This window comes from Monodelphis domestica, chromosome 7 (assembly GCF_027887165.1).
Source record: "Monodelphis domestica isolate mMonDom1 chromosome 7, mMonDom1.pri, whole genome shotgun sequence".
In the NCBI taxonomy this organism is placed as follows: Eukaryota; Metazoa; Chordata; class Mammalia; order Didelphimorphia; family Didelphidae; genus Monodelphis; species Monodelphis domestica.
In genome coordinates, this window is record NC_077233.1 from 274,150,146 (window position 1) to 274,168,367 (window position 18,222).

Genomic DNA, 18,222 nt, shown 5'->3' on the forward strand with positions numbered 1-18,222 from the left:
TTCAAATATCAAAGATGGATTACACCAAAGATTTAGTACCTACTGCCATAAAAAAGTACATAGCTTGGAATAAAATATTCCAGAAGGTAAAGGATACAGAATTTCAATCAAGAATAGCAAACACAGAGAAACTAGATATAATCTTTTTTTTTTTTTAACCCTTACCTTCTGTCTTAGAATCAATACTGTGTATTGGTTGTAAGGCAGAAGGGTGGTATGTGTAACAGTTAAAATTTAGGGGAGACTGAGGCAGGTAGAAATTAGTTTCTCTCTACAAGGAGTATTATATTTTTAGAGGTTTATTAAAAGTTAAGGATTAAAAGAAAATACAGGATAAGGAAAACGTGCCTAGGCCAGGGAGGCCTAGACAAGACCTCACCTACATTATGGAAAGAGCCATGTCTGCCCCAAAATGGAAGTCCAAAAGAGAGCCAAAAACCTTTGCCACCAGCTTAAATCCCTTTTCGATCTCGGCCCACCTGAGAATTTCTGTGAGATTACAAAGCATTTTGGGGAAGTGGAGCAAAGGCTTGTGGGGATTGTAGTCCTGTATTCGAGTCTATTTTTTACATTTGGGCTAAGCAATGGGGGTTAAGTGACTTGCCCAGGGTCACACAGCCAGGAAATGTTTGAGGCTAGATTTGAAGCCAGGACCTCCTATCTCTGGGCCTGGCTCTCAATTTACTGAGACATGCAGCTGCCCCCTGAATATAATCTTCAGAGTGGAAAAAAAATGGACCTTGTGAAATAAATGAATTCTAAGCATTATTGATCAAAAAAAGCCCAGAACTACATAGAAACTTTGAAGTGAAATCACAGGAGTCAAGAGAACATTAAAAAGTAAACAAGAATGATCAATAATAAGGAACTAAACAAAGATAAACTGTTTACATGCTAATATGAGGAGATGATAAATATGTCATTCTTGAACTTTATCATTATTAGGGAGTAAGAGTCTAATTAGATAGAAGGCCTGGGAAGGATTCTGTTATGCCCTGATAGTTCCAGAAGAAAAATAGAACGGAATAAACTTAGAAGAAAGAGGAGAGAGGAAAGTTAGAGAAAATAGTCTCATATTACCAAAGTTTCTAAATAAAGTCCATATGAACAAAGGAGGAAAGGGGGTTGAAATGGATGACAATTGAACCTCATTCTCATCTGAGCTGATGGAAGAAAATAAGAATATATACACAGAGAGTTGCATATGGAAATACATTTCATAAAACAGGGAAACAAGAGAAAGAGAAGAAGGAAGAAGGGAGAATAAAAGAGAGTAAATTAAAGGGGATGGGCGGAATAGTCTTAAGCAAAACAAACTCTAAGGGTGTACAAAAATAAATATTTATAGTTCTTTTTGAAGTGGCAAAGAATTGGAAACTAGTTGGGTTCCTATCAATTAAGGAATAAATAATAATACTAATAATAAATGTGCTGCAAAAAATAATAATGAGGTGAGTGTTGAAGAAACCTAGACAGACTGGTATGAACTGGTGAATAATGAAGTAAGCAGAACCAGGAGAACAAGTTATTCAACAACAATACTGTGAGGACAAATAACCTTAAAAGACTTTGGAATTCTGATGAATATGATGACTAAACATGATTCCAGAGGACTTGTGATAAAGCATGCTACCTATTTCCTGAAAGAAAAGTAAAGGACTCAAGAATGCAGATTAAGGCTTTTTGGGGGGGGGGGGGTGAAGGGGGTGGACATAGTCAATGAAGAAATTTGTCTTGGTTGACATATCTGTAACAGTGATTTTGTTTTTCTTTCTTTCTCAGTTAGAAGAGGGAAGGGGGAAGGAAAGACTGTAAATTTTTGCTGAGATATAGCATATTCCCTTTGCAGTATTCCACAATATTGCCATTTCTCTTATGGAGAAATGGCAGTAAATGCTCTAAAGAGATAGAAAATTGTTGAAAGGGCATCTCCTTCCCTTTCCCTTCCCTCATTGCCTTTGCAAGTTGCTTATGCTTTCATTGAAGAAAACATCACACAAACAAAAGGGGCGAGTTTGTATCCACAAATATTTAAGCATATTCATGTATCTCTATTTAGCTAAGCTCCTCCCTCTTGCATATCCCCTTTCCTCATCCTTCAAGAGATTCTCTCACAAATATTCCTTTGATTAGAGGAAAGATAGCTCCAGTAAGAACTTTCATACCCAGCCAGCCATCTCTTTATTTCACCTTCAGTTGCATTTCCTGGGACTTCTCCATCATGCCCTCCAAGGGAACTCCCCATCTCCTTTTCACCTTCCTTTTATCTGTAGTCTTCCCCCATTTGGGCTACTCTCTTGGGATTTTTAGCTCCTTTAGGGCTTTTTCAAATTTTATCCCCAGCACTTGGCATAGTGCCTAGCACATAGTAGGTACTTAATAAATGTTTATAGACTGACTGACTCACACACACTTCTTTTATTAGTATCACTTTCAAATAATTTCCAGGAGCTACCCTTAGACTAGACAAGAAAGGCGACACCAATAAAAATATGAACCAATAGACTTCACCTCTTCCAAAAGTGGCCTGGGATAATGCAAGAAAACCTCTATGCCCTGTCTTCTGTCAAAACATGAAAAGTGTTCCCACTGAGAAAATGTTACTTGATCCTATAAATACGGGGGTATATGTTTATGTTGGTAAGAGTGAGCTGAAGTGGTAAGAGAAACTGAGTGTTCAAATGTTCCCAAAAATAGCTTGCATGGGCCCCCATCAGGCAATAAGCAGTATACTGCTCTGGGTGTTATACTGTTTTCATTGTTTATGACCTTGCACAAAGAAAATGAGGAAATAAAAAAGGTTTGAAGCCAAACAAGGCAAAAAGGAGGGAGGAGCAACAAGAGAAAGAAACAGAAGGGTAGCATTATAAGGTGAAGATGTAGCAAAGAGAGTAGAGAAGATAAATAAGCTGAAAGGAAAACAGATTTTTAGCTAGGTAGCTCTGAGCAATGTGTCTCCATTTATGTACCAGCTCTCCACCAAGGAAAAGAAAATCCAAGGACACAATGTCAGCTGAGGCATAAACCCCTTGGGAGACGTGATCTCTTCCAGGTAGGTGTACCCAACAGCACACAAAGGCACTTGACAAGTCCTTTACAACTGCCTATCAGGGCCAAAACAACAGTGTGTGCAGCAACAACTAAAATGTGTTCATCCCCACCCCCCGCCGCCCTGGCTCTGTTATTGTGGGTTTTTTTTTTTTTTGTTAACTACCAAACAGTTTAAATGGCAGATGTGCCTGCCAACCATGTAGGTGCAACTTATTAGCTTGAAAATAGAAATAACTCACTCAAGACTAAAATAGGAGGGATGGGGCTAAAGCCACATTTTTAGAGTGAGAGGAAGGGGTTTGAGTGTTAAATTACTTGGCCAAAGAAAGAAGATGGTCATTAAAAAAGCATACTACCAATATGGTATGTGGCAGTAGCTGCTAATTCCTATAGATAGAGAATCAGAAAGGAATGCTCTAGGTGGCTGGATGATTGTTATGAAAGGAATTCCCTTCCCCAACCTACCACAGTCTCTAAGATTTGTTTATTCTTGTCTTTAACAGCAGGTAGGGTTAAGGCTGGTAGATGTCAGGCAGACATTGGATCCTGAACTCTGCAGTGAGCTATGCTGATCTGGAATGGTGAGTAAGAGGAGAAAGGCCACCAAGTTACATGAGGAGAGTTTTCAGGAAAAGAATGGGAAGGGGCAGCTGGGTGGCTCAGTGGATTGAGAGTCAGGCTAGAGACTGGAGGACCTAGGATAAAAACTGGCCTCAGATACTTCCTAGCTGTGTGACCCTGGACAAGTCACTTAACCCCCATTGCCTGACCCTTACCACTCTTCTGCTTTAGAATCAATACAAAGTATTGATTCTAAGACAGAAGGTAAGGGTTTAAAAACAAAAAGAAAGAAAGAAAAGAAGAGAAGAGAAGAGAAGAGAAGAGAAGAGAAGAGAAGAGAAGAGAAGAGAAGAGAAGAGAAGAGAAGAGAAGAGAAGAGAAGAGAAGAGAAGAGAAGAGAAGAGAAGAGAAGAGAAGAGAAGAGAAGAGAAGAGAAGAGAAGAGAAGAGAAGAGAAGAGAAGAGAAAAGAGAAGAGAAAGAGATCTGGTTTATGAGTAGCCCCTGTACTTCCAGACTGGGTGAAACTGAAAGAGACCAAGTCTTTAAAAAAAAAAAAAAGTAGACAATTTTTTTTTTTACCACCAAACAGTTATTTTTTGTTGTTGTTGGGAAAGGACTGTTATAAGTTTATATATGTGTGTAGAAAATAGAGTTAGATTGAGTTAAAATCAATTAATATTTGTTAAGCACTATAGATATAGAAAAGAGGCAAGACAGTTCCTGTCCTCAAGGAGCTTACAATCTAATAGGGGAGATATGTAAACAAATATATAGAAAACAAGACAAAAGATGAATAAGAAATCATTAACAAAGTGAAGACGTTAAAATTAAAAGAGGATAGGGAAGGCTTCTAGTAAAAGAATGGATTTTAGGAGGACTGAAAGGAAGACAGAAAGGTCAGCAGTTGGAATTGAAGGAGAGAATTCTAGACATGGAGACAACCAGAGAAAATGCCAGGAAACAGAGTGTCTTGTTTGAGGAACATTTAAGAGGCCAGTGTCGATGGATAGATGAGCACCTGGCAGTGGGAAGACTATAAAGGTAGGAAGGCCTAGGTTACAGAAGACTCTGCATACTAAAGCATTTTGAATTTGGTCCCAGAAGTAATAGGGAGCCACTGGAGTTTATTGAGGGGGTGATTGTGACATGTTTTGACTTGCAGTTTCATTAAACCACTTAGAAGTTGAATGAGGGAAAGAATTGAAGTGGGGAGAGACTTGCAGCAAGCAGAGTCCCACTACAGGCCATTGCAAAAATCTAGGCATGAAGTGATAAGGACCAACACAAGTGGTGGCAATGAGAAGGGAGAGACGTTGTCAAGGATGTTGCCTTGGTGAAACAGACAGGCCTTGGTAGCAGCTTGGATGGAGAGGGGAGAGATAGTGAGGAATTCAGCATGACTCTCAGCCTTAGGGATTGGGAGGAAGGTGTTGCTCTCTATAATAATAGGGAGTGTGTGGGGCACGCAGGGTATTCATAGGAGAAGGGGGAATGATTAAAGGGGGTAATAAATTCCATTTCAGACATGTTGAGTTTAAAATGTCTACTAGACATCTAGTTGTAGGTGCATGAAAGGCAATTGAAGATACAAGTAGGGAGGTCAGCAGAGAATTTCAGGTAGATATAAGTCATCAACATAGAGATGGTACTTAAATCTATGGAGTTGATGAGATCACTAAGTGAAGTAGTATAGAAGGATAAGAAAGGAGGGTCCAGGGCAGAATCCTGAGGTACATCTTCAGTTATGGGGGGGGGGGGGGTGATCTGGAAGAAGGTCCAGCAAGGAAGGAGAAAGGGCAGTCAGATAGATAGGACAATAAGAAGAGAGTAGTGTCCCAAAAAATAGAGAGAATAGCACATCAGGAAGAAGTGTGTGATCAACAATGTCAAAGAATGCTTCTCTGCAAATCAAAGAAGATGAGAGAAGCGAAAAGCCATATCCAGGAATTTAATACCAAACTGGTTTTTCTCTCAGAAATAAAAACTCTAAGTTCATTGATTATAATAGAGGAAAATTGAGCACCTATATTTAAAACAAAGGTTGAAGTCGAACTAAAATCCAATAATCATAAAATTTTAAAGCTAGAAGACTAGTTAGTTCAACTGAGTTGAATATTATTGATGCCCACAGAAATTTAAGTGACTTGCCTATTGTTAGTGAACTTCAGACAAGTCACTTAATTTTTTAGTACTTTGGTTCCCTCTTTTCTAAAACAAAGGACAAGGAAGGAGGAGAAGGATTTTTAATTTCTGAACTCAAGAAAGAAGGACAGGGAAGCTTTTTAGAGAAGATGACACAATGGGCAGGACCCAAGCCAGAGAATTATATGAACAAAAGACCTTCAGGAAATATTCAAGGAGAGGGAATATTAACAGTTGGAAGGATTGGGAAAGTATACATGAGGAAGGAGGGATTTAAAATTCTTTTTTTTTTCTTCAATACCCAGTTCAAGTGCCACTTCCCCAAGCTTCACAAAGCTGCTTCTGACCCTACATCAGACCAAGTCATCCCCCTAATCAAAAACCTTCAATGGCTATCCATTGTAGTTAAGAATCTCTAGAAAATAATTCCTAGATACATTTCACTCCTTATATAAGACTTCTTTTTATGAACTCTATTTTCTAGGCTATTTGGACTAGCTGTTCCCTAAACTCAATACTCCAGTTCCTACCAAAATACACAGGCCATCTCCAATGGCTGAAATATATTCTCTCCTAATTTCTGACTCACAAAATCCATGTTTTTCTTTAAGGTTCAGCTCAGTTGCCACTCATGTGAAGCTTCCCAGATGCCTCTAGTGTCTTAATAGTACTAACAGTACAAGTATTCAATAAATGTGAGTATAACATTGATTCCCCTCTATCTTAAACATGACATCTCTCCTTGAATTTTTTATAACTCTTTCTCTACTACTCTCCACATTAACGCATTCAATATTAAATCATAATTATGTATATATAAAGGTATGTCTTATCAGGCATGTCATTAGAATGTAAGCAGTTCAAAATGAGGGAATCTGATTAAGTAATCTCTATGATCTAGTTCTATAGTTCTTTGAGGTCAGGTCTGTTTTGTTTCATCTTTATAAATTCTCATCATCTGTTGCCTAAATTGCCACAATAACTTCTTAATTGCTGTCCTCTCACTTATACTTTCTTTCCTTTCTGATCCATTAATATGCCATAATTATCATTATTCTAAACCTTTAGTGTTTCCTCTTGCCACTAGGATAAAATAAAAACTCCTCATCCTTACATTAAAAAACCTCCATAATATAGCTCCCACCTACCTTTCCAAATTTATTTCCCATTATTCTCCTTTATGTATTCTATATCCTTGTTAAACTAACCCATGAGCTGTTGCCAAAAACTGTCATTATATTTCCTACTTTATGTTCTGCAGAGCCTCATACTTCTTCAGCTTTCTCTTTCAAATTCTTAGCTATCTATGAAATCCAATTTCCAATTTCTAAAACCCCTAGAACATAGTGCTAATTCCTTCTTTAAAATGCCTTATATTTTCTCATTTGTGAACACATGGCCTCCTCTCCAAGGAGAGAAAGGCCTATCTAATTTTTGTTTTTGTCTCCCTAGCAGTGGCAATAGTGCCTTACACATTGTAGACATTTGGTAAATGCTTGCTGAATGGAAAATTTGACCTGTTCCAGTGTGGGGGCAGTGTCAGAGGAGAGAAGGTGCTATATTTGAAAGATGTTGAGAAGGTGGAATTCCCAGGCCTTGGCAACATATTGGATTTTGGGAGAGATGAGAGGCAATGAGGAGCCAAAGCTTCAAACCTGAAAAGATATCCTAAAAATGCCACAAACTCAATATGTCCCAAACTGAATTCGGTAACTTTGTCCATCAAACCCTCTCTTCTTCCAGACTTCCTAATTTCTGTCAAAGGAATATCAGTCTTCCATATTGGCAACCTTGGAATTATCTTTTCTTCTCTTTCCCTCACACCATACATCTAACCATTTGGATCTTGCCATTTCTAAATCCAAAACATCTCCTTAAGTCTCCAAATGGTCACAACTATACCTCCCTCTCCCTCTCCCTCCTTTTCCTCCAGCTTTTCAGTCTCTGTGTTCATTGGATTCTATAGGACACTAGTAACTTAACACTCAGAATCTCTTGAAACTGTATCAGAAATTCTTATAAAATTATGTCTTTCCATTTCATGGTGTTTGAAGAATACAGAGGAAGAGAAGTTGTTTTCCAGTACAAAGTGTAGAAAGGTAGAAGGAGCAACCTATATGTTATTAACTATGGAACAGATATCAATGTGGAGCTGAGGCCCAGAAATGTTCAGGATCATGTCTAGTATTTTCTGGTGTGTGCGTGCATGTGTGTATGTGTGTGTGTACAGGTAGTGGGGGTTGGGAACAATTGGGAGCAAAATTCATAAATAATAGAAATTATTTCAGGGGAGAGATGGAATCATAGGAAAGAAAAGAACTAGAGTATATCTCAAAAGGGAAAAGTTTTCTATGTATAATTCAAAGGCACTGAGCTGGGCAATTAAAAAAAGAGAACATGAAGTTACAAAGGACTTTAATAACTTAATTGAATTATAATCATTATTATATTTTACAGAAAATAACCAGAATAACTTTGAAGAAAAATCCCAGCTGTAAAGAAAAAGGATAAATTATGAAGCAAACAACAACAAAAACCCCACCTTCTCCCACTCCCAATTTAAGTAATAACAACCAGCAACAACAACACCTAACAATTCACACCACAGTCCAAATATAAGGATTTATAAAAATAAATTCCCAAATTTTACAAACAAGCAGGGAAGAATATAGTAGAACTGGCAGAGATCAAAAGAAAAACATTACAATTAAGTCAATTAATTTCATTATTGTGTTCCTCTAGGAAAGAACTAACATAATTTCATCTTGCACTGAATGTGGGGCATCTTTTTCAAGTTTAAAAAACAAAAGGAAGTGAAAAGAGGGGGGGAAGAGTTGGGAACTAAAAACTCTAATAAGAGTAATCTTAAAAAGAATGAACACACACAAAAATCTAAAAGCTGTGAAGCCTTGATACTTAAGATAATAAGTGAAATTTATGGCTGCTTCCTTTCCCAGCAGACAGGAGTACAATTAGAAGGCTAAAAACAACAGACTCTTTGTACCAACATGCAATGATTTGCTTATTCTGTTACAGATAGGCTGGGAGATAAGGGTAAACAGTAAAACGCCCTGGTTAACCCCAGGAGAAAGAGGGTAAGGAGCTGGTTAAGTTTGTCCTTGGGCATGTGCCTGCACACATTTTATCCTCAAATTGAAGTACTTTAGAAAATTGTACTGGCAATAGACAGGAACTAGCCAGGAGTCCACTACAGCATTTAGAAGCCACTGGTTATGCAATCAGGTCAAAGAAAAACAAGCAATTTATCAAGGGCTGACATGGTTTTCCTCTATTGTGGGCCTTTAAGTAAGTGATAATGATTTTTAAAGCTCTCTGTTTACTCATTTTATTATGTAGCTGTAGCTTTCTGAATGAATTATTAAAGAAAAAGACCTGAAAAAGACCTCTCTTTCCCTCCAACTCTCTCTCTCTCTCTCTCTCTCTCTCTCTCTCTCTCTCTCTCTCTCTCTCTCTCTCTCTCCCCTCCCTTCCTCTCTGTCTCTCTCTCTCTCTCTCTTTCTCTCCCTTCCTCTCTGTCTCTCTCTGTCTCTCTCTGTCTCCCTCCAACTCACTCTCTCTCTGTCTCTCTCTCTCTGTCTCTCTCTCTCTCTCTCCCCCTTACTCTCTGTCTCTCTCTGTCTCTCTCTGTCTCCCTCCAACTCTCTCTCTCTTCCTCTCTCTCTCTCTCTCTCTCTCTCTCTCTCTCTCTCTCTCTCTCTCTCTCTCTCTCTCTCTCTCTCTCTCTCTCTCTCTCTCTCTTCCTGTCTCTCTCTCTGTCTCTCTCTGTCTCTCTCTCTGTCTCTGTCTCTCTCTGTCTCTCTCTCTTTCTCTCTCTCTCTGTCTGTCTCTCTCTCTTTCTCTATCTCCCTCTCCCTCTCTCTCCCTTTCATCTTTTGTTACACATTACACTCAGGTCTCAGGATGAGTCCACAGTCATTAGAAGAAATATAAACCAAAAAGTTTTCTCATCTTCATGTTGGGTTGGCTGAAAATAATGTGGGGCCCAGATTCCCTCAAAACTGCTGTATTAGAAGGTTGGCCCAGACTCTTCAGGACAGTTTCTCAGCAAACCGCTGGCAATTCGAAGAGACTCATTCAGGCAAGAGATAAATAATGGGGGCTGGAACAAGCCTTCATTCTTTTTTCAGGAATGAATGTGTTTGGCTGTGAGATAGTTTTTGAGCTATCTGGTATTTGTAGGCTAGAGTCTGTGGTCATCAGTTCCTAAAAAATGTTTATTATATGAAGAGTTCTGCAAAATCTCTCTATGAGAGGTTCTCTAGAACCTATAGTGCTTGGGATAGAGCTTCCTTGTACGTGAAGCCACTTTAAGGGAAAGGTGTGTCAGTCTACTAACTCCATTTATTGGCCTATTGAAGACATCTAGGGACAGGAGAGGAAACTGAGAACTAGCAGATATCTGTGTACATAATGGATTGTATATACACACATGTATTTAAATAAGTAGTTGTGCCTTAAAGCTTGCTTGTAGGGCTTGAAGGATTAGCAGATACCTTCTTGTCCCAGCGATTCCATGGAAGCCCTTGCCATCAGGAGGGAGTTCAGTTTAGAAGCTAACAACTCAGGAGTGCTATGGGAAACCCAAAGGTTAGCACTGAAAGACAAAGAGCAGAGCCCTTAGGTCCCCAGGAAGAACTAACTTGCAAGAGACTGAATCTTCACCACTGCTACCTTATCAACATCCTCTCAACTACCAATAAAGATCACAGGTAATAGCCTGAAATGGTCAAGTCCTGTGTGCATCTGAGCAGCACAATGGCGGAGCCTATAGTTCCTGATTCAGGGATCTTCACACAAGACCATGCTTGTAGCAAATCTGTCTTGGAGAGATGTTTAGGCTAGAAATGAAAAAGTAAAAGAACTTGTCCGGATGAATCCATAGCTAATTAGGCAGCTGCACAAACCTATTTATACAAGGTGGCAGATAAGAGCTGCTGAAAGACAAATAGTGAAGCAAGGCATTTATTATAAATAAGTGCAGAAGTAAGGTTGAGGTGTTAATTTTTAAGGCAATAATCATAAATCTAGTTCTAGCCTATTATTCCATTAAAATTATATTTATTTCCACATACAGTGTAAGACAGATGAATCCCTTTCAAGTATTTCTTTCAAAGTCTCAACCAGGGCAGATAGCCAGGAAGAACTGTCTGCAGGGGAGTCCTTCCCCTTTTCTTTCCCCACTCCACTAACTCAAGATATCCAGATCCCATTGGAACACAATTGGGAACAGCTACCAGCAGAGGCCCTTTTTTCCCCAACCTTCCTACCAATACCCCTTCTCCCCTTTTCCCTCCTGGTTGGACACTAGCCTTCCTAGCTCCATCTCTAAGGTCAGGAACCTAGAATCTCTGCTCCAGGTGGTCCCTGAGCCCATTTGTACTTCCTAATTGTGATAGTTAGGACCCTTCCAATCTCACAGTTCCACAGCCTGCTTACCTGGCACAGTTTGAATGAGCTGTAAGTCATCAATTATAATTCTTCCAGTACGATGGAGGACCATAATCTGTTCTGTCATTCTGTCCTCAGGTTCTCTGGGCCCTTCTTCCATCTACATGCCAGGGCATCCACAGGACCTGACTTTTACATCCATGCCACCACTGGATCTCAGATTTCTAGGTTCTTTCGTTGTGTAGCCTCTCCCTCAATTAGAGTGTAAATTCCTGGAGAACAGTGATTGTCTCACTTCTTCTATTTGTATCCTTGTCATTTAGAACAGTATTTGGAACATGTAAGTCCTTAATCCATGCCTTTTGTTCATCCATTTATTCAATCCAAGCTAAACTAGAAATTCCCTGCTCTTTCTACTGGAAAGCATTGTTCATAAAGTAAAAAGATCACTGGATTAGGAGTGGGAAGACTTGTATTCATAACCCAGGTCATCTATTTTCTACTTTTGTAATATTGAGCAAGGCACTTTGACTCTAGAGACCTCAGTTTTCATATCTACAAAATGAGAGGGTTAGACAAGAGATTCCCTGAGGTTCCTTCCAGCTCTAGTCAATAATCCCAAGTCATCTCAGGGCTTCAGTATAGTCATTTGTAAAAGGATTGGACTAGGTTTTCAAGGTCCCTTCCAGATCAAATATCCTGTCTTATATTTATATTTAATGAGTTATTATAGGTAAAGTACTTGGTAAACCTTAAAGTACTACAAAATGCTAGGTATTGTTTAGTACTTTCTGGTTAGAAAGTGTTTGAAATGCCTTATCACAGCAGATCCAGAAAACAATCTTGTGAAATAATGTGAAACTTGAATCACATTTGACAGAAAAGGAATTTGAAGCCCATAGAGGTTAAAATCATGAGGCTAGTAAGTGAGGAAGTTAGTACTAAAATCTAAATCTAACAATATTTCCATTGCATCTTACTGCTTTTCCTATTCAACGTAAGGATAAAATAGAATTGAACAAAGATAATCAGTCTATGAGATCAAATTGGTTCTAAGACAGAAGATAAGGGTTTAAAAAACAAAACAAGTGAGGATTTTGTAATATTAATGAAACTATACTGAATACAGTTGTCAAAATTCCAGAGACTGATTTATACATTTATTTCTCAAATGTATTTATTTCCTCATGTATAAATGGATCTAAGAAACTTTCATCCCATCAAGTTTAAATATGCCTGTTTTATGGTTTTTAAAAATCTGTTACCTAGTAAATAAGTATGTCTGAACCAAAGTAGAAATTCAGGCTCTAGAAGACTAAATTTTGCTTAGAATTGAGGCAGGGCAAAACAATCTCTTCCCTGGGACAGTGACTTAGAAAAGAAGAGTGACTCAACAGGTGGGTGACCAATATTCTGGCTAAATACAAAAAGCAACATTTTAAATATTGTAATGGATACAAATGTTTTTGCTATCAATGTTTTAAAAGCTCAAAAACTTCACAGGACTGTTAATGACAATATTTACTGTCTTATTAACTGATGTTGATACTGTTTCTCATTTAGATTATAGATGAAAAGCTTTTCCCCCCACTATAAAATCAATACCAAGTCAAGAAGTTACTCATTAAGTTTCAACTTAAAACAAACTATGATATTTAGATTTTAAATATAGAGAAATCATTGAGGACAATATCCAAAAAAAGCAAAACCCTTGAAAGAATATTAATAATTTGCCCTCTTAATTCATATGGAAATGTTCATTTAGCTTACCAAAAAGGAGTTTCAAAATCGCATTTACTCTAAATAAGGCCTAGCAACAAAAGAAATACAGAAGCAAAGAATTTATAATATTACATACATGTTTACATATAACAGATACTCTGGGACAAGTTGTTTCATGTGCCAAAAAAATTCTTTGATGCCTCAGGAGTATTACAATAAACAGTTGAGCCAGAAGTTCAAGGGAACATCCTACAATCTTTGTGGAAAGATATTCTTACATCTGGAGTTTGCTATTTTACTTTTATAACTGGTCAAGGCTCTTTTAGTCTACCTTCCCTATACTGTAACATCTTTCATGACAAACAGAAAAAGTAGTTGGCCCCTAGAAGCAAGGTCAGTCACAATTCCCTTCGGTTTCCTGTGGACTAAGGTACATACGTCCTAAAATATCCAAGACAAACAAGAGGAACTAATTCCAGAAGCCAGAAGTCAGAGAAATCAAGTGTTCCCTATAACTGCCAACAGAAAGCACCACAATTACAGCTATCTGACTCAAATAGAGTGACTATCAAACAAATCCAAGAAAATATCAAAATGAGAATGAAGTTAATTTCCACAGTCTAGAATGAAAAACAAGACAGGACATTTGGGGATCTACCACAAATTCTTAAAATTGTTTCCTTTTTTAGTTTTTACAAGGCTGCTTTTATCCAAAGTTATTATCATCACATTTTTGGCATTTGTAACCCATGCCATCTGCCCTCAGGACACACAGGCACACTTTAAAAATACACAGTTCAGCATTAAATTACTGAAAAAAATCCTTTTAAAAAAGGAGCTGCAAACACATGCCTGTTTGAGCAAATTAACCTGAAGAAGGAAACTTTGCACTTTCCTGAAGGTCAACAAATTTTGTCTTTGACAGATTCAGCAAGAAGGAGATATAGAGAACAAGACAATCTGCATTTTTTTTAATATTCTGTCTTCAATTTTCTGAAGTATGAATTTAGAAGCTATTAGTAGGTGTGCTGAGAATCATTATAACTATCATGAGTGTCAAAAAAGATAAAATAGGCAGAGAAAGTCGTCTCCAAAATAGACATATTTAATCAAGAGATTTATGTCTTCAATATTTTCAAATATCAAAGATTGCAGAAGGAGTTGGTGAGAATAGTAATCAATGAACATTTCTTTAAAATTAAGTCAAATCACTAATATGGTTATGTAGGTCAATTGTGAAATGTATATAATTAAAGTATATTATTGCAGTTTATGTATTAATTAAGGGATAAAAATCAACACACTCACTTTCTTAAATTTTTCAAAGGCAAAGAACTTTGAGCCAGGGTTAAAAAAGCGTATGTATCTAATAAATCTCTAAGATAAATGCTCTGGATAATTCTCTAACTCTCATGGTTATTGCTAAGAATCTATGTAATTTTCAGGCAAAATATAGCAAATGACAGATGAACAGGGGCATGGAAATTAATTGGCATCAAGAAGGAACCCTTCCTTTGAGTAATGGAGAAAAATATAAAGTCACATGTTTTGATGAGCTTACTTTTCCCAGCGTTAATAAAGCATATGCCCCATTAATGACTAAGATCTGCAAACAGATGCCTAACCACATAAAATAAAAACCCTTGCTAAAATACCAATTTGCTGAGTGTCATGCAACCGACAACCACTGAATGGAAACTGGTGTTACTAAATGGAGTTAAGTGTAAACAATTCAGTTGAAGTTTAGTTGGTATTACTTGGTTTTCTCTGTCATAATACCGTCTTTCATATACAAAGACGATGTTATTAAATTACCATTAGCAAGGCATATTTTTTGAGCTGTTTTCTCAGTAGTGGTGGTAAATTTAGATTAATCTATCTATAGTCTCTCAAAAATAGAGTGTTCTATCCTAATGCAAATACCAACAACATGGAAATAGGTGTTGATCAAGGACACATGTAATACCCAATGAAATTGCGTGTCGGCTGCGGGAAGGATGGGGGAGGGGAGGGGAGGGAAATAATATAATTCTTGTAACTAAGGAATAATGTTCTAAATTTACTAAATAAACTTAAATTTAAAAAAATAAAAATAAAGAGATCAAAGACAAAAATTTAAAAATAGAGTGTTCTTAAATAGTTGTCCTTATGAACAATGGCATGAATTTAAGAGACAGCTGGCCAAGATTAGGAGTATGGTCATAGAACCAAGTAAAGCTAAGTATTATGCATAGAGCTTGGAGCCATGGCCTTGGTCTTATTAGCATCATGCTCAAACCCCCAAACTAACCTTAACATAGACGTGGTATAGTCCAGAACAAATTTCATTCTGACACTATGTATTCTAAAATCTTAGCAGCTGTGTGGGCTTTTTTGCTTTTAAGGAAGTCCAGTCTGAGTCTCCCATCACCCAACCATTGATCCTTTCCAGAGCCTAAAAATACAAGAGCAGTTGGCAACTGAGACTACTTGAACAGCATCCCTAAGGTGACAGTGATGCCAAAGCCAATTGGGTACCTAATTCCATCATCTAAAAAGGAGTCTGGTGACTGTGGAAAATATAGAAAATGGAAGAATTACATGGAACATAGATGTACAAACCAGATTTTCCAAAAAAAGAAAGTTACCTGGCCATCCCCAGACTTGCAAAATTGGCAGGAACAATTAGCACGTCAAGCCTGGTGAAAGGGTGCGTTCCCAAGGTTGAATGGGCGGATGAGAGGCACTGAGGAATCAGCTGAAGTAGATTCTCTTCACAGCGGTGTTGGAGACACTCTGGGGCAAACACTCGATAAGGAATAATTGCTTGAGAAGCAGTGTTAGGATTCTGAAAGCGGCAGGGGTATTCCATGTGACCACATATCCCACTGGCACACCTGAGTGGGACATAAAATAAATAAATTTTGTGGAAAATTTGATAATGATATTAGTATTTGTGTTGGAAAGAGGCAATAGTATATAGATGGGCTTCCAGAGAAGACATCTCATTAGTATTCTTGCCTTTTTTATACTAAGACAATGGTTTAAAAAAATGCAGAGCATCAACATTATTGATGCACTTGAGTGGAATTGATTTAGTTACTTCAACCCAAGCTAAGTGAAAAATTGTAATACCTTGTTGATAATAACAGGAGTAGAGGAGGAAGAGATCTTAAGGCTTGAAATGAATTCAACGGAAAAAAATAAAAAGGTAGGAACAAATTAACAAATTCTATCTTCACTTATGTACTTTTAACTCCTTTTATGGAAGAATTTTCTCAGAATTAGTGGACATTATGTAGCCTAAAAGAAAAGTAAAAGAGATGATAGAGCAAACTAAAGGTCCTGTTCTGAAATTTTTCAGAATAAAAGACTTAGAATTCACTTGCACAATTAACAAAATTAATGTATGTATGGTTCTTTTCAAACAAACACAAGCCCTTTTATTGAAAAGAAACCTGCATGCTCTTTGCAAAAGACACTAAATATTATTTCTATTAAAAAAGGAACATGAGAGCCACTTCTGACAGTCATTTTCAATCCACTCACAATAAAAGTTTGACAATGCAAACACTTTAAGGAAACAGATCAGGGCTCAACCTGTACCATCAGACCACCACCAGTTGTTTTCAGCTAAGCTACAATGAGCCTTGCATTTATGAAATGCCTTTTATCCACCCAAGACCAGCCCTCAGGAGATCCACAGATCAGCTATATAAATAAGCCTCACCCATCACTGAAATCAAGTGGTAAAAGACAATTGGCTTCCTACACTAGTCACATTATACTCTTAGAAAACAAAGAGTGGTTGGTGGTGCATAAAACTTTCATCTGGGATGAGAGCAAGGGAGAATGAAAGTATAAATACTGACATCTAGCTCAAGCACAAGGACTAAATAGAAGTTATTCTTGAGGAAATTTAATGTGAAGGGTGATATGGACATACACTTTCTCTCAAGTTATATTTTTTCTTTATATACTTCTTTATTCTCTCTCTGTCTCTGTCTCTCTGTCTGTCTTTTTAGCCCTAATGCTCGGTGCAAGGCCTGGCACATAGTAAAGCTTTAATAAATGCTTGATGATTGAATGTGATATAAAAACAAAAGGCAACAACAAAACAATTTTAAAGGTGATGAGGTCCTGAACTAGGGTGTGGAAGTGGAAAGGGAGGGATGGGTGTGAAAGATATAGATGTGAATTTCCCAGGAATTAGCCATTGATAGATCTAGGGAGCTGGCAGGAGGAAAAGAAAGGGAAACTTCATGAGGTTTCAAGCTTTGCATGACTGAGAAAATGACAATGGCAGGGGAAGCAAGAGATGTAAGAGGCAGCCTAGTGCAGTGAAGAGATGCCTAGCTGAGGAGATGGAAAGACATAAAATCCCATTTCTGATATGAATTGCTTGTTTGACCCAAGGAAAGCCACTTACTTACTTCTTTGTGCTCTGAGGCTCAGTCTATAAATTTCTATGAAGATGCTGACCCCAGGGGGAACTGAATGGCTCAGTGGATAGAGAACCAGGCTTAGAAATGGGAAATCCTAGGTTCAAATCTGACCTCATACTTTTCTTTGCTATGTGCCCCTGGGCAAGTCACTTAATCCCAAAGTTCTAGCCCTTACTACTCTTATGCCTTGAGGGTTTAAAAAAACATGTTGACCTACACTGCTGTAAGGAGTTCCTTCCTCTCAAGGTTCCTTTACTAGTAAAAATCAAAGTTGTCTAGTCTGTCCCTAGATTGTTTTATTGTTGTATTTGTATCCCCAGCATCCAATATAGTGCCAAGCACAGGGAATAACCTATGATAAATACTTGTTGACTGACTGATCACAATCACTAGGAAATACAGATTCTGAAATTTTATTGATTGATTTTTAATTTTTTTATAGATTCTAAAATTTTAAAAGGAAGATCCTTTAGACATTCTGAGTGTGAAATGCGGCCAGTAAATCCAGGTAGGAATATCTAGTAGGGATTATGAAAATTAGGACTAAAGTTCATGACTAAAAGTATAGCTTTGACAGTGTTCTACATGCAGGTGATAATAGAAAGCATATGAAATATCTAAAGCAGAGGTATCAAACACAAATAGAAATTTACCACCCAAATCCATAAATATCCCTGTGGCTACATATGAGAGAATTTAGGCAACTGCGTGAGTCCCACTATCTTGTGACTCAATTCTGGATCAAACTCAGTTTACTTTCTATTCAGTTATGGGTCTAGCTCAATTTTTGTCTTGTAAGGAAACTTTAATCATTGTGAGAAATTTTTGTTGCACTATTTAAAATTAGCCCTGAATGGCTAGAAAATTGGACCACCTCTATCTGCTAATTAGAGACCTGTATCTATTAGAGAC

At 37.6% G+C, this 18,222-nt stretch overlaps 1 protein-coding gene across 3 annotated transcripts in view; it reads right to left on the bottom strand.

Moving 5' to 3' along the window:
- Positions 1 to 18,222, bottom strand: part of AOPEP (aminopeptidase O (putative)) — a 524,226-nt gene that overhangs the window by 386,584 nt on the left and 119,420 nt on the right. For all 3 annotated transcript variants that reach the window (XR_008913378.1, XM_007497916.2, XM_007497922.2), the window contains exon 5: positions 15,514 to 15,762. Coding sequence is in view for 2 of the 3 variants with exons in the window: in XM_007497916.2 (XP_007497978.1) it covers positions 15,514 to 15,762 (249 nt within the window). In the remaining variant the exon portion in view is untranslated. The remainder of the gene's footprint in view (positions 1 to 15,513; positions 15,763 to 18,222) is intronic.